At 31.5% G+C, this 15,401-nt stretch overlaps 1 protein-coding gene across 4 annotated transcripts; it reads left to right on the plus strand.

Annotated features, from left to right (window-relative positions):
- Positions 1–6,531: 6,531 nt before the first annotated feature.
- On the plus strand, positions 6,532–13,138 carry LOC136202873 (probable LRR receptor-like serine/threonine-protein kinase At3g47570). 4 transcript variants are annotated; one of them, XM_065993823.1, is made up of 6 exons: positions 6,532–7,059; positions 8,531–8,674; positions 9,383–9,526; positions 9,619–11,598; positions 11,682–11,714; positions 12,574–13,138. In XM_065993823.1, the coding sequence occupies exons 1-6, from the start codon at positions 6,576–6,578 to the stop codon at positions 12,825–12,827; spliced, it is 3,039 nt and encodes a 1,012-aa protein (XP_065849895.1). In that variant the 5' UTR covers positions 6,532–6,575; the 3' UTR covers positions 12,828–13,138. The 4 variants fall into 4 exon arrangements, with proteins under 4 accessions (XP_065849895.1, XP_065849896.1, XP_065849897.1 ...); XM_065993824.1 differs by having other exon boundaries at positions 12,527–12,769; XM_065993825.1 differs by lacking the exon at positions 12,574–13,138 and adding an exon at positions 11,869–12,138.
- Positions 13,139–15,401: the final 2,263 nt, after the last annotated feature.

Here is a 15,401-nt window from a genome sequence, read left to right on the forward strand (position 1 = left end):
TAACAATTCCTCTACATCACATCAGCTTGTGACTTGTGGAAAGAATTGAAAAGAAGATTTGGGCAGAGTAATGGCCCTATGTTTTACAAAATCAAAAGAGAAATTGGTGCTTTTAACTAAGGTAATCTTTCCCTTATGATTTACTATAATAAATTGAAGAAAAATTGGGATGAATTGTCCATGCTTAGGCCTGTGCCAGGATGTGTTTGTAATGCTGCTAGATCTTGTGCTTGCAATGCTTTTCAAAGAATTATAGAAATAAATGATAAAGATAAGCTTGTGCAGTTTTTAATGGGGCTAAATGATCACTATGGCCATGTGAGGAGCCAAATTCTCTTAATGGATCCTTTACTAGATATTCATAAAGCTTATTCCATGATTCTTAGAATAGAGCAGCAAGGAGAGGTTATGAACAGTCAAAATATTGAGATTGCAAGCTTAAGCAAAACTCATGGTAATGGTTCTTGGGAAACTAAAGCTAGAGACAACAAATCTAAGAAAAATGAGTATTGTGATCATTGCAATACATCTGGTCATTCAAGATCAACTTGTTTTAAGTTGGTGGGATATCCAAATTGGTGGAAAGATATGAAGAACAAGAAGAAGAATGCAAAAGTTAATATTGTTACTGGAGCCAATCAAGCTAGTTCTAGCATAAATGACAGTTCAGATGAAGAGGAGATGGATTCCAAACTAATGGCCAGAATGTGGTCAGTGAGATGTACAAGTTCATGAAAGGTAAAGTTTCCACTGATTCTCCTTTACAGAACTTCGATTTCAATGCTTTTGCTGGATGTGCAAATAAGAATGTTTTAACTACATCAAATTCTTCTTACTGGATCATTGATAGTGGAGCCACTTCCCATATGTGTTCAAATGAAAAATGGTTCAATAAGTTACAAAAGGTTACATCTTCACAAAATGTAACTTTTCCAAATGGATCACTACAGAATGTTAGTCATATAGGCTCAGTTATATTGCATAAAGATTTGACATTAAATAATGTCCTTTATGTACCTGGCTTTCAATACACCTTACTATCTATAGGTCAGCTCCTTAAACAATCCGAGGTTGAGATAACTTTCTATGATAATTGTTGTTCCTTACAACAATCTAAGAGCAATCAGGTGCTTACAGTAGCATGGTTGATTGATGGTCTGTATCTCTTAGATGACACTTCATTCTCAGAAAAGGTAATTAGTAGTTTTCTAAAATGCAATGTGCATAAAGCATTTTCTGTAAAACCTGGTGAACAAAATCTTAAAGATAGTGTTGATATGTGGCACTTAAGATTAGGGCATGCTTCTGTTGACTCCTTAAGTCACATAGAAGCCATTGAGTTGAAGTCAAATTCCACAAGTTGTGAGACTTGCCCATGTGCAAAAATGCATAGATTCTCTTTTACAAGAAGTGAAATTAAAAGTACAGAAAGATTTTCAGTTACTTCATCAAGATGTATGGGGGCCTTATAATATAGTTGCAATTACTGGTGCTATACTTCCTGTCAATAGTTGATGATTTCACTAGGGTAACTTGGATTTGCTTTTACAACAAAAATCTCAAGTCTACAAAGCTACAGAAACTTTCCTACTTATGATATCTAACCAGTATAATGCCTCAGTGATGATTATTAGATCAGACAATGGAGGAGAGTTCATGAATCATCAATGCAGTGAATTTTTTAGATTAAAAGGAATCATTCATCAAAGGAGTTGTTCTTACACTCCACAACAAAACGGAGTGGTTGAAAGAAAACACATGCATTTGCTAGAAATAGCAAGGGCTATCACTCTTCATGCTTGTCTGCCTGTGGAATTTTGGGGTGAAGCTATTTTGATGGCAACTACAATCATAAATACTCTTTCTAGCAGAATTTTAGGGTGGCAATCTCCATACTTCAGATTCCATAATACTCAGCCAGATTACTCTCTTTTTCACATTTTTGGCAGCCTTTGTTTCTACAGGGATCCAAATTCATCTGATAAAATGAATACGAGAGCTGTAAGAGGTATTTTTCTAGGCTATACTCCTGGAAAAAAGGGGTATAAGGTGTACAACATCGAGACTGGTAAGATTTTTACTTCTAGACATGTGACATTGCTTGAACAAATATTACCTTATTCTAATATGCAGAAAAGCACTACTGATATGCAAAGTACAGTTTATGAGCCTCAATCTGTTATGCTTGGAACCTCTAGACTGCTAATTTTTGATGATATAACAAATGAACACTCAAATTCTGATATTTCACCCACTATACCACATAGCTCTCTGCGCAGGTCAGAAAGGTGTAGACAACCACCTGCTTTGATGACTGATTATGTCTATCTATGTGCAGACACTCAATTTTCTAATGCTAATGCTCTCATAGTTGATACTTCACAAGTTTCAACCTCCTTACTTCCTCTTGCACCTTTTCAAAAGAACATAAAGCCTTTGTTGTTAATTTAACAACACAAAGAACTAGCAACTTACCAGAAAGCAGCTGCAAATCCAGCCTGGACACAAGCTATGAAAAATGAAATTGAAGCATTAGAGAAAAATGAGACATGGATACTTACAGAGTTACCAAAAGGAAAGAAGCCTATTGCATCTAGATGGGTTTTTCAAATCAAATACAAGCCAAGTGGTGAAATTGACAAGTTCAAAGCAAGATTAGTTGCAAAAGGATTCAATCAAGTTCAGGGCATTGACTTTCATGAATCCTTCAGTCCTGTTGCAAGAACAATAACAGTAAGACTATTTCTTGCTATTGCTGTTATATATTCCTAGAATGTTCATCAAATAGATGTTAACAATGCTTACTTACATGGTACCATTGATGAAGAGCTCAATATGGTTCCACCACAAGGGTATTTGAAAGCTAAAAATGGTCAAGTCTACATACTAGTTAAGTCTTTGTATGGCCTAAAACAGGCAGGAAGGCAATGGCACAAGGAGCTATCGATTAATTTGGAGAAATTTGGGTTCATTCGTTCTGTTTTTTTTATCACTGCTTGTTTATTAAGCAAAGCAGTTCATGAGTTTTTCTTACATCCATAATCATCTATGTAGATGATATTCTAACTAGTTCTAGTGATGAACAAATTTCAGATGTTAAAACTTTCTTGCATAGTCTTTTTACTATAAAAGACATGGGATCAGTCACTTATTTCCTTGGCATTGAGATAGCCAAAACTTCATCTGGAATGATGCTGTCACAGGTTAAGTATATTACTGACATGCTTAAAGATGCATGCATGATGGATGTTAAACCTCCTTCTAGCCCTCTGCCATGAGGAATCAACTTATCTATGACATTAGAAGAAATTTCTAATACAGCTTTCTATAGAAGAATTATTGGCTGATTGTTGTACCTTGGTTTCAGCATACCAGACATTGCCTACTATACTCAGCAACTCAGCCAACATATGCAGAGGCCTTGTGTCCATCATCTTAATACATCTCTACATGTGTTCAGATACTTAAAAGGCACTCTTTACATTGGCCTCTTTTATCCTTCACATACAACACATATTCTACAGGCTTTTTGTGATTCCGACTGGGGAGGATGCCAGATAACAAGAAGATCTTTAACAGGCTTCTGCATATTCCTTGGAGAATCCTTAATAACATGGAAAACAAAAAAAACAAAGTGTTGTGAGTAAATCTTCAGCTGAAGCTGAATATAGAATTCTTGCTGCTACACGTGCTGAGTTAAAGTGGATCTCCTACTTATTGAGTAACTTTAAGTTCAAACTTTAACTTCCTATTCTGGTCTCCTGTGATAGTCAAGCTGCTATATATCTCAATTGCCAAAAACCCAGTCTTATATGATACAACCAAACATTTCGAAATTGATTGCCACTATGTAAGGGAGTGTGTCAATCAAGGTTTTATCAAATTGGTTCATTTCTCAACACACTCACAGATTGTTGATGTTTTCACTAAAACACTCAGCCACTCTCAAATGGTTCCTGCTCTTGTCAAGATGAATCTTCGCAGTATTCATCTCGATTCTTCTTGGGGGGCGTGTTGGAGCAGTTGTACAACTGTGTATTTTTTTGTTGTAACAGAATTCATACAATACAACATAATGTACCCTATTTTTCCCTTTCTTTTCTGTTTCATCAACTTGCTAAATCAGTTAGATCATAACTGCATTTTGGCTCCATCTTCTTTTGTAACAGATTACTAATTTCACTTGCTATATAAGCAGTGATTCTTAGTTACTTTTTTCTAAGAGTTTTCATAATAAAAGCTTCAGTTTCTTCTTTGTATTCATTTATAAGAGGATCCATTGTTTTAAATATTAAGTAGATCCACAATATACGTGTCCAAATTTGAATTTGGGATTTTTAAAGTGACATGGAAAACCAGTGTTTAATATAAAAACTCAATTTGAGTATAAACAGTGGGGAATACATGATTGGTCCATTGGAGGGGCCAATTTTACGCTTGCATACGTAAAATTTCTTTTTTTGCTACATCGAACTTACTCAATTTTCTTTTGAATATATACGTGTTATCATCTGAGTGGTCCAAAACGAATTTTTTCGTATACACCTATGTAAATTTTTTCAAAATTAAGCTAGATTTGGACTGTAAAAGTAAGATTGAGTCGTTTTAAACGAATTTTGAAAAATTTATCGAATATCATATGTTAATCTAGTTGATTTTGTAATGAAATACAAACTCAATGAGTTAATTAACCACTTAGAACCTTGTGTCTGATGACTTGGCGGGACTGCCCCAGTATCGATTCCGCTAGTTTGTTTGTATTTTATTTCGCCTTTTTGTTTGTCTTTTATTATTTATTTTGTACGGATCTTCTCTTCTCTTTTAATAATATTTTGGGCTCGGCTCCATCTGATTCGAAGTGTGCTAACCTTTTTAGGATGTTTTGGTTCTTTTGGATCGACCTCCAAGCTTTCAATTAAAAAAAATACAACCTCAATGAGTTGATTTTCATTAATCATATAATAATCCTTAATTTATGAAATCTCTAATTTATGAAATCACCAATTTATCAAATGTTCAATCAAAGTTTTAGATCAAATCACCAATTTATCAAATATTCAATCAAAGTTCTAAATCAAATTCTCAATTTATCAAATACCCAATCAAAATTCTAGGTCAAATTCTCAATTTATCGAATACCCAGTCATAGTTTAATCAAATTACTAATTTAGCACTCTCGCAATCTTAAATTTTATGGAAACGGGAGCCGAAACCATTCTTAGTCAAGGTGTGGTTCCAACGGCCGGAAGGGCGCAGTCCCGTGCCCCTCCATGTCTCCGCCCCTTACTATAAAATAATATCTAATCTCACATACCAATTTATAGTTGGATATATAAATTTATAGGTATATTTCCTGGAATTATCTTCCCTTGCACTTAGTTTTTGAAATACCACATCACTGCATAAGGTTCCAAATTATGCACTTAGTTTTTGAAATACTACATCACTGCATAAGATTCCAAATTATTTAATTATTTTTTATTACATTTCAGCAGACATAATTGACTATAAAATAATATCTTAATCTCACTTTCCAGCTTTTTTTCAAAAATAAAAAATAAAAAATTTTCTCTCTTTCCAGCTGTTTTCCGTAGACTAGAGTATATATAATATAGGAGAAAAATTAAACAAGAAATGAAAAGAGAACATCATGGCCCTTATAATTTTGATTTTGGTACATTGAATATATGACCTTTTATTTCAATATATTAGTTTTTTTTTGTTTGGTGATATTAAATTTATCGAATTAGTTAGTTGTGAATATAAAATTTGATTAACAGATAACTACTTATTTTTTTGGTATAAAGATAATTACTTATTTAATATGTGTCTGAAATTATATATTTTACAGTTTAAAATAAAATTTTTCTATAATCACATCACACAATATAAAAATTACTTTCGAATGGTTATAAATACAAATTTTCAACGCACGTGAAATGAATCTTAACTGAGTTTTATACTAAAAAAACTGGGTATTCTGCCATCAATGTTATATAGTGTCGAAAAATAAAAAAGATGAAGAATTTGATGTATTCCTTTTTTTTTTTTTTTTGAAACAAGAATTTGATGTATTCCTTTTAATGTGTTGAAATGAGAAATTATGAGTTCAATACACTAAAATCGAAATAATGTGACCCTCAAAAGGCTTCTTGGTTTTTTTTTTTTTTACTTTTATAATGATTATTTAATAAATTATTTATTGATTATATTTAAAATATAATGATATTAGATTTTAAAAGTTAAAATAAATAGTTTATTATAATTTTAGAAATTTTTAATTAAAAAAACCACAATTAACACATAAATGCATGGACCCTTCGTAACAGTATGTGTTAGTTTCTTAGACTTTTCATTAATTGGATGAGTTTCATTATAAATATATTAAATTGAATATTTTTAATTATTTTTCCATAGACTTTTCTAGTTTGGATTTTTCCATAGACTTTTAATTGGTCGAGTAGTAGAGTAAGGGAATAATTGAGTTTCTAGATTAATACAGGGCCTATATATATGGTTGCAGATATTTTATTGGATCACAATTCCTTAAAACCTTTCTCAGTATTTGGGGATCTATGGAAAAAATAAATTCTTTGTCAATCATAATTATTTTGTGTTTCATTTGTTTACTGAAATCCTTAGATAAAAGTCGAGCCATCAGTAATATCAACACTGATAAGGATGTATTGCTTGCCTTGAAAGCTCATATCACAAATGATCCTAAAAATGTGTTGAAATCCAACTGGTCTAAGGACACGTCAGTCTGCAATTGGATTGGTGTTACTTGTGGAACTCGTCATCGCAGAGTTAGAACCATACTACTTCAAAACATGGGTTTAACAGGGATCATTCCTCCAGAAATTGGAAATCTTTCATTTGTAGTGACTTTCTCTTTATTCGGGAACTCTTTCCATGGCACACTGCCTCTTCAACTTGTCAATTTACGCCGATTGAAGGAGTTTAGCTTGTCATACAATCTTTTCAGTGGAAATATCCCCTCATGGATTGGATCTTTCTCCCAACTTCAACATCTTGCTCTTTCCTATAATAACTTTGGAGGTTAATTTCTTCTTTTCTTTAGCTGTACATTTATTCATATTGTAAAAACATTTCAATCTTAAGCCTATATCAATAAAATGTTTTTATGGAAATGAATAGAACTAATTTTAAGAATTAAGAATGAGTAATTTTAAATTTAATGGAATTGTAGAATTATTAGAGAAATCAGCTTCTCCAACTCAAATGGAGGATTTTCTATAAAAAAATTTGGCATACATGCATTAACTCGTTAAAAAATCATTTTATTTATCTATATATCAATTTTTATATGGAAGGTCTTTCATATATGTTAGAAAACCCGATTTTTTTAATAATTTATCGTAGAACGGAGCCAAATTTATCATGAAATTCTTTTATTTGTTTTAAAAATATATAACCCTTTTATTTTGAAGGGTAAAGTTCAAATAAAACCCATGTGGTTTCACTAATTTTCAGATAAAGGACTGTGGTTTACTTTTTGTCAAAACGAGGACTGAGGTTTGCAACTTTAGCAAAATAAGGACATTTTCAATTGATACTATTAAATCACCCTTAACAACTTCAAAAATGACATATTTTAAGAACTACTAATATTCTAAGCAACTTTAATTCTTCAACTTTTTTATTTCGAGATTATTTAGATGATGTTTGGTAAAGAGAGAGAAAGTTAATGTTTAGAGAGAGAAAGTTCCAAAAAATATGATTTTCTAAAATCGAAAATGTAGTTCCATAGAAAATATGATATTGAACAACTTTAATTCTTGAAAATTTTCATTTTCAGGTCGTTAAAGATAATTTTAATAGCATTATTAAAAGTGTGAACCCTCAGTCCTCGTTTTGACAAAAAGTAAACCACAGTCCTTTATCTAAAAATTAGTGAAACCATATGGGTTTTATTTGAACTTTTCCCTATTTTGAATTATATGACATCTAAGACAAAATTTTGTAAATTAAAAAGTCATTAAATACGACTTAAAAAACAATATTACCTATAATCTCCAATTTAATGACTATAATCATCGTGCGTTTTAATTTTTTTAAAAAAAATAAGCGTGTATAACAAATAACAAATACCATTTTATCATGCATTAATTTTTTTTATTATTATAGTCCAATATTGATATATCTATTATTAGGCTACTTGCCGATGGTCACTCCTACAAAGTTCACTCCTTATGTCTAGCCTTGGACACCCGTGTCAAGTTGGCTAGCTATAAAGATATTTATTTAGTCATTTATAAATTTTAGGCATCTTTTTTGGATGAGTTAGGCCCACTCATTTAAAGTCCTAGCTTCGCCATTGATTAATATTATAAATGGTATTAATTGTTATCTATCTAAATATAAAATACTAAAAATAAAACCTGAAATTAAAAAATATTAGTTGATTATTAGGTTACTATTTTGCATAAAAATATTAAATCGTGACACATACTTGCATTTACATACTTATAATTACTTGAGCTTAAGTAACCAGTTATTTATTTTACAGGGGAAATTCCAAATTCCATTGGCGATCTTATATCTTTGGAGGTGTTAACAGTGAGAGGTAATTCTATAAGTGGTAAGATTCCTTCATCTATTGGAAATCTGACTCGACTAAGACGACTTGAGTTCGGAGAAAACAAGTTGACAGGTATTAATACCTAACACTCTATCATATTGATATATTTGTAAGACACTGGAAGATGATAAAATTTTATTCACCTATAGACAATTTATGTCATATGATATGTTCGTAAAACTTGTTCATTTTTTATATTGGATTTAAATATCTTTCTTAAAAAAATTAGTTGATTTTTTTTTTGTAAACACATATTTAACTTAGGATTTTTTTATTGAATTGTGACGAAGCTATCATTCCCTTTGAAATGGATAACGTTGCTTAAGAAACTAAGATCCTCAATAATAAAAGCTTCTAATTTTCTTAAAATATCAATCATATCTACATTTTTTACTGGATTTGAAACGTGCACAATATAGATTTATATTACTACGTTGTGCAATTTAACACCAATATTAATTGATCACTTGATTGAAGAGAGGCTCTAATACAATAAAAATTTGTAACCCCTAAATCCATTTACACCTATAGTTTCATAATTTCATTTTTTTTTCTTGTATATAAACTTGAACCTATCCAGAATAATAAACTGAAATTAATTTATTTTCCATTTATCAAATAAACTATTCATATTTGGACTGTGTAAAATATTTCATGTCTTTCCGAAGCCTTTTATATATAAATTCCACTTCAAAAACCATGTCAATTTCAAATTCTCTTAATTAGCATGGATAGTTTTTTCTGACTATTACAAATAAATTTATTTTTTATTTGGTACAGGAGAAGTTCCAAAGTCCATTGACAATCTTATAAATTTGGAGATATTAGCCATGTCAAAAAATTCCATTAATGGTACAATTCTTTCATCTATTGGAAATATAACACGGCTAAGGATTCTTGACTTGTCATACAACAACTTAATAGGTATTTTATCATGAAATTCTTTCATGTGAAATTTTTATCCACCTATATGTATAAATTATTTCATTTTTTTAATGATTTATAAATTGTCACAGGTAGCATTCCATTTGAACTAGGCAACTTTGCTTACCTACAGGAACTATATCTTGGAGTGAACAATCTTGTTGGAGTAATTCCTTCGAGTATTTTTAATGTTTCAACGTTGACTTTATTGGTATTGGCGGATAATCATCTCTCCGGCAATCTTCCTGCAAACTTTAGTCTCCATCTTCCCAATCTTGAGAAAATTTATATTGGAATAAATAAGTTCCATGGTCTTATTCCCATATCTCTTTATAATGCCTCTAACCTCATTGAAATAGACATGTCTGAAAATATGTTTATTGGCTCTCTCGATGCTTTTGGTAATTTAAAGAATCTTCAACGTCTCCTTTTGGATAACAATCAACTTAGTAGCCAATCTCTTTCTTTATTCTCGTCAATGGCCAATTGCAAAGATTTGACATATTTATCTGTGGGAAATAATCCATTAAATTCTACTCTGCCAAATTCTATAGGAAATTTATCTTCTTCCCTTGAATATCTCCACATTGATAGTTGCGGACTTACAGGCACCATTCCCCAAGGTATTGGCAACTTGAGCAGCTTGATCTCATTGAATTTAGGAGATAACAATTTAAATGGTTCCATTCCTAACACAATTAGAAAATTGAGGAAGCTTCAAGTATTACATATTGAATCAAATAGAATTGAAGGGTCCATACCTTCTGAATTATGTGGTTTACAGAGAATGAGTGAGATATATTTTGGAGAAAATGAGCTCTTTGGCAATATTCCTTCTTGCTTGGATAATCTCACTTCTCTTAGAAGTATCTATTTTCAATCCAACAAACTTAATTCTACTATTCCATCAACCTTGTGGATGCTTAAAGATGTCCTTGATCTCAACTTATCATCAAATTCCTTAAGTGGTGATCTTCCAATAGATATTGGCAATTTGAGAGCTATTAAATTACTTGATTTGTCTGAAAATCAATTCTCAGGTAGTATCCCACCCACCTTTGGAAGCCTCCAATCTCTAAAGCATCTCTCTTTATCTAATAATAGATTAGAGGGTTCCATTCCCGAATCATTTGGTGATGCGATAAGCTTGGAATTCGTGGATTTATCATTCAATAATCTCTCAGGAAAAATACCAAAATCCTTAGAGAACTTAAAATATCTGAAGGATTTTAATGTGTCCTTCAATGAATTACAAGCAGAAATTCCTAATGGAGGACCATTTATGAACTTATCAGACCAATCCTTTTTAGGAAATAAAGCACTTTGTGGGGCACCTAAATTCCAAGTCAATCCATGCGAAACTAGCAATAAAAACCATTCAAAGAAAATCAAGATAGCACTGGTTGGAATTGGAATAACAATTTTGGCACTTGGAATTCTGATTGTCATCCTAATTTGGTATAGGAAAAGGAAAACAAGATTGTTGACTCATGAAGTAAATTTTCCACATTTAGCAACATGGCAAAGAATTTCTACTCACGAGCTTCAAAAGGCAACAAATAAATTTCATGAGGTGAACTTGCTTGGCAGGGGAGGTTTTGGTTCGGTATATAGAGGGACTCTTTCAAATGGCTTGTCTGTTGCAGTTAAGGTTTTTAATTTGGAGTTAGAAGGAGCATTCAAGAGTTTTGATGTGGAGTGTGAAGTACTCCGTGGGATTCGACATCGAAACCTTGTGAAAATAATCACCAGCTGTTGTACTACTGAATTTAAGGCTTTAGTCATGGAGTTCATGCCTAATTGGAACTTGGAAAAGTGGTTGTATTCTCACAACTACTTTTTGGATATATTTCAGAGATTGAACATAATGATTGATGTTGCATCAGCAGTTGAATATATTCATCACGGTTCTGTGAATCCTATTGTTCATTGTGATTTGAAGCCTAGTAATATCCTTCTAGATGAGGATATGGTTGCTCATGTAACAGATTTCGGCATATCAAAGCTCGTCGGAGAAGAGCAATCTTTCATACAAACTATAACTCTTGCAACTGTTGGATACATGGCACCAGGTGATGTTTGATTTTCTACGTATATATTATACTTAAAATAGTAATTGTTTGTATGAAACTGACTATATCAAATTTTTATACAGAGTATGGATCGGAAGGAATTGTTTCTATAAAAGGTGATATTTATAGTTTTGGTATTTTGTTGATAGAAACTTTTACAAGAAAAAGGCCCACAGATGAGATGTTTAATGAAGATATGAGTATGAATCAATGGGCTAAAGAATTGTTGCCTTATGGTGTCTCTAAACTTGTTGATCCCAATTTGTTCAGGGTCAACGAACGTGACTATTTGGCTAAGACAAATTGCACATCTTCGATTATGAACTTAGCCTTAAAGTGTTGTGTAGATGTACCTATGGAAAGGATTAGCAGCAAAGATATTCTAAGTGATCTCAACAAGATCAAACTTAAACTTCTCAATGATATTCAATAGGCTCAATAGGCATGTAATCGTTCATATATTCAAATATATCAACAAAAGTTAATTTATAGTGCTAATGTTAGGTAATTTATTTTTATTCTAAATAAAATGATTCGAGACCCTTGTATTTAATTTTACAAAGCAATGAATGATAATCCACGTCACACTCGACTCAACTGAGGTTTAACTCGGTCTCGTAAATCAGTTAATTAATTTTTCCCCCAGCTAATAATTAAATTCTTTCAACTCATGTGCTCAGAATCTTCCATACAAAACTTGCCAAATTAAGATTTCAGAGGCTTATATCAACAACTTACAATTAAGAAATTATACAACTGTTATGAGCAATATTTCTTCTATACAAAGAAAACCACTAATGGGCAATATTATAACTCATTTCGGTACTTAATTAGTGTCGAAATCATAATATATGAGAAGTTCTTGTATAGTCTATAAGTATTGTTTTCCGTCTTTCTTTGCTTTATGTTGGAGTTAATTTGGTGACAGAAAATCTTATTAAGTCTTTGATGCGGAGCATCTCCCTCTGGGACCAGGTCCGTACGAAGAGAGGTCGGAGGAAGAACCAAGTACGAGCAACAAGCGAGTAAAGAGGCACAAACAGTGCCACACAACACACCAGCAGCTCGGGCACGCTCCGCATGAAGGAAAGTTTGATCTGGAGAAAGTTCAGCAACCAATCTACGCTCCGAGTAGATTTGGGCACGCTCGGCGTAAAATTAGGCATGCCCCGCGTAAAGTGAGTACTGATCCAGAGAGGAGCTCAACAGCCAAGGCACGCCCCACGTAGAATTAGGCACGCCCCGCGTGCCTTCAGCTTAAGGAACTTGCTCCGCTTCCTCCTTAATTATACCTTTGCCACTCCTTAATTACAACTCTATCACTCCTTATTTACAATCCATGTCACTCCCTATTTACCATCCATGCCACCCCTTTATTATTACCCCATTTTATCCCTAACCTTACTCTTTAATTAATTATGCTAGGTTAGCCTTTTATGTAATTTGTCAATTAGGTTTTAGATGATATAAATTCATCTCTTTCTCTTTGTAATAGTTAACTTTTTATCAATCAAATTATCAACTACTTTGTGAAGCTTTGTTAAGGTTCTACCTTCAACAATGGGGATTTTATAATTCCTATGGATTTGTTCCATGAAATTGGGATTCACTTCTTCTACTTTAGTTAGAGAAGAACATCTTTGTTAGTTTACGATTAAAACTAACACGTTCCGAAATTAATCTTTATCAGTCTTCGGATCAATATGAGAAATAAGAGAAGTAACTAGGATCAGGAAAATATAGTTGGCCAGTAGGAACTTATATTATCAGGGCTTTATGAGGCGCCAGGTTCACCTCATCCAGAGCCTCCATGTGCTTCAATCTTGATTTTTTAATGAGTTTTTTCTTTATCGGGTAAAATTGAGTGGCCACCGGTGTTAAAAAATATAAAGTTTAATAGTCATACTTTTAAGAATTGAAGTTCAGTGGCCACGATATTAAAATAGGCAAAGTTTAGTGGCCATAGGTGTAATTTAACCAATTAAAATTAGGGACCATCATTCTAATGGTTGGTTACCATGTTTTTAAGCAAAATAATAATAAAAATAACATGCATTAAAGCTGTTCTAACTTGGAAATAACATGCATTACGTCAGAAGTCAATTGTTTTTATTCAACCAGGTCAGAAGTCAATTATAAGAAGAAAAAGAAAATTCAAAAATGGCGTAATACATTTTCTAGATTATAACCAAACTATAATATGCTAATTAATGTTTTCTGAACTTACACCAAATGTCCAACCTAAACTGTATAAAATAAGATACAATATGTTAAAATTGAGTAACATTTTATAATTAATTAATTAAATAATTTGGAATAGTACATTAAATTATATATGGCTTAATACATCATTTGTTCCATGAATTTGTTCAAAAAAATTTGATTGACCCTCTGAATTTTTAAAATGTCTCAATAGTCCTTTAACTTGCATAAAATGTTCAATTAGCCCTCTAAACTTGCGTAAAATGTAATCAATTGATCACTCAGTTGCAAAAAAAAAAGTAAGTTAAATGCCAAAGATGTATTACACGCATCATAAAAAAAAAACGACCAAGATCGGGGTATGCGGTTCTATATTAGAGAAGACAAATTTTTATAGTTGAGCAAGTAATAACTTTATTTTTAATCTATTTTTCGAATTATGTGTAACATTCATGTGTGGAATACATGTTCCACATTTAACTTACTGTTTTGCAACCGAATGATTAATTGATTACATTTTATGCAAGTTCATGGGACTAACTGAACATTTTATGTAAGTTGATGAGCTATCCGAACATTTTGAAAGTTTAGAGGCCAATAATTTTTTTTGGACAAGTTCAAGAGACAGATGATGTAATAAGCCATTATATATTTTCCCAATATGTTGAAAAAAATGCATAAACTTCTCACTCAAAACAACCACAACATACACATAATTAAAATATTTTGAAGTAGCACATTAAATTATATATAGTTCCAATATGTTTAAATTGCTGCAATTTGTCACTAAAAACAACAACATACTCCACATAGCAATTATTAAATATTTTGAATTAGTATATTAAATTAATCCAATAAAAGCCTAATATGTTGAAATTGTACTCAAAACAACAACATACTCCACATTCAGCAATTAAAATATTTTAAATCAGTACATTAAATTAAATATATTTCCACAAGTGGATATTTAATTATTTTCCCATAGACTTTTCAACCAAGATAGGTGGGTAATGGAAAGAATCAATGACTTGTCTTTGACTTCAATTTGCACCTATATAAGGTTTAAAAATGAATAATTGAGTAACTATTTAATTGCAAGTACATTAAAACCTCGATAAATGCATATTTTTAAGATCGAAAAAAAAAATATTTATTAAGCGATATTATTTATTTATCGATAAATGAATAACTTATTTATTTATCGATAAATCAATATTTATTATTTTATAGATACTTTTTCATTGTAAAATATATACATTGTTGTAAATGTATTGTCAAAAGAGACCTTTCAAACAATGGTCATCTTAAACAACTACTTGTTACAACATGAGCAAAATATATCAGAAGTTGTGTTTACATTATAAAAAGTTAAGGATGGTGTTCATTTTGGTTTAGGTGAAAAAAAAAACAATCAACTATAGATGCATTTTTTCAGAAAAAATGACTTCTAGTTGATTGATTGAAAGATTTTGGTCTATATATTACAACAAGATTAAAATCATAACATTATCAAAATTTACAACAAAGTTGCCACAGTAACAACATTAAAATCATAACATTATCAAAATATGCTAATTAGCAGACTTCGCATATTGCACATT

The sequence above is a fragment of the Euphorbia lathyris genome, chromosome 8 (genome assembly GCF_963576675.1).
Source record: "Euphorbia lathyris chromosome 8, ddEupLath1.1, whole genome shotgun sequence".
NCBI classification, from domain to species: Eukaryota; Viridiplantae; Streptophyta; class Magnoliopsida; order Malpighiales; family Euphorbiaceae; genus Euphorbia; species Euphorbia lathyris.

Excerpts from the sequence above, each read along its gene's own strand:
- LOC136202873 (XM_065993822.1), top strand. The coding sequence starts at position 6,576 with ATGGAAAAAATAAATTCTTTGTCAATCATAATTATTTTGTGTTTCATT. Across the intron at positions 7,060-8,530 it reads TTCCTATAATAACTTTGGAG|GGGAAATTCCAAATTCCATT; the intron begins GTTAATTTCTTC and ends TTTATTTTACAG. Across the intron at positions 8,675-9,382 it reads CGGAGAAAACAAGTTGACAG|GAGAAGTTCCAAAGTCCATT; the intron begins GTATTAATACCT and ends TATTTGGTACAG.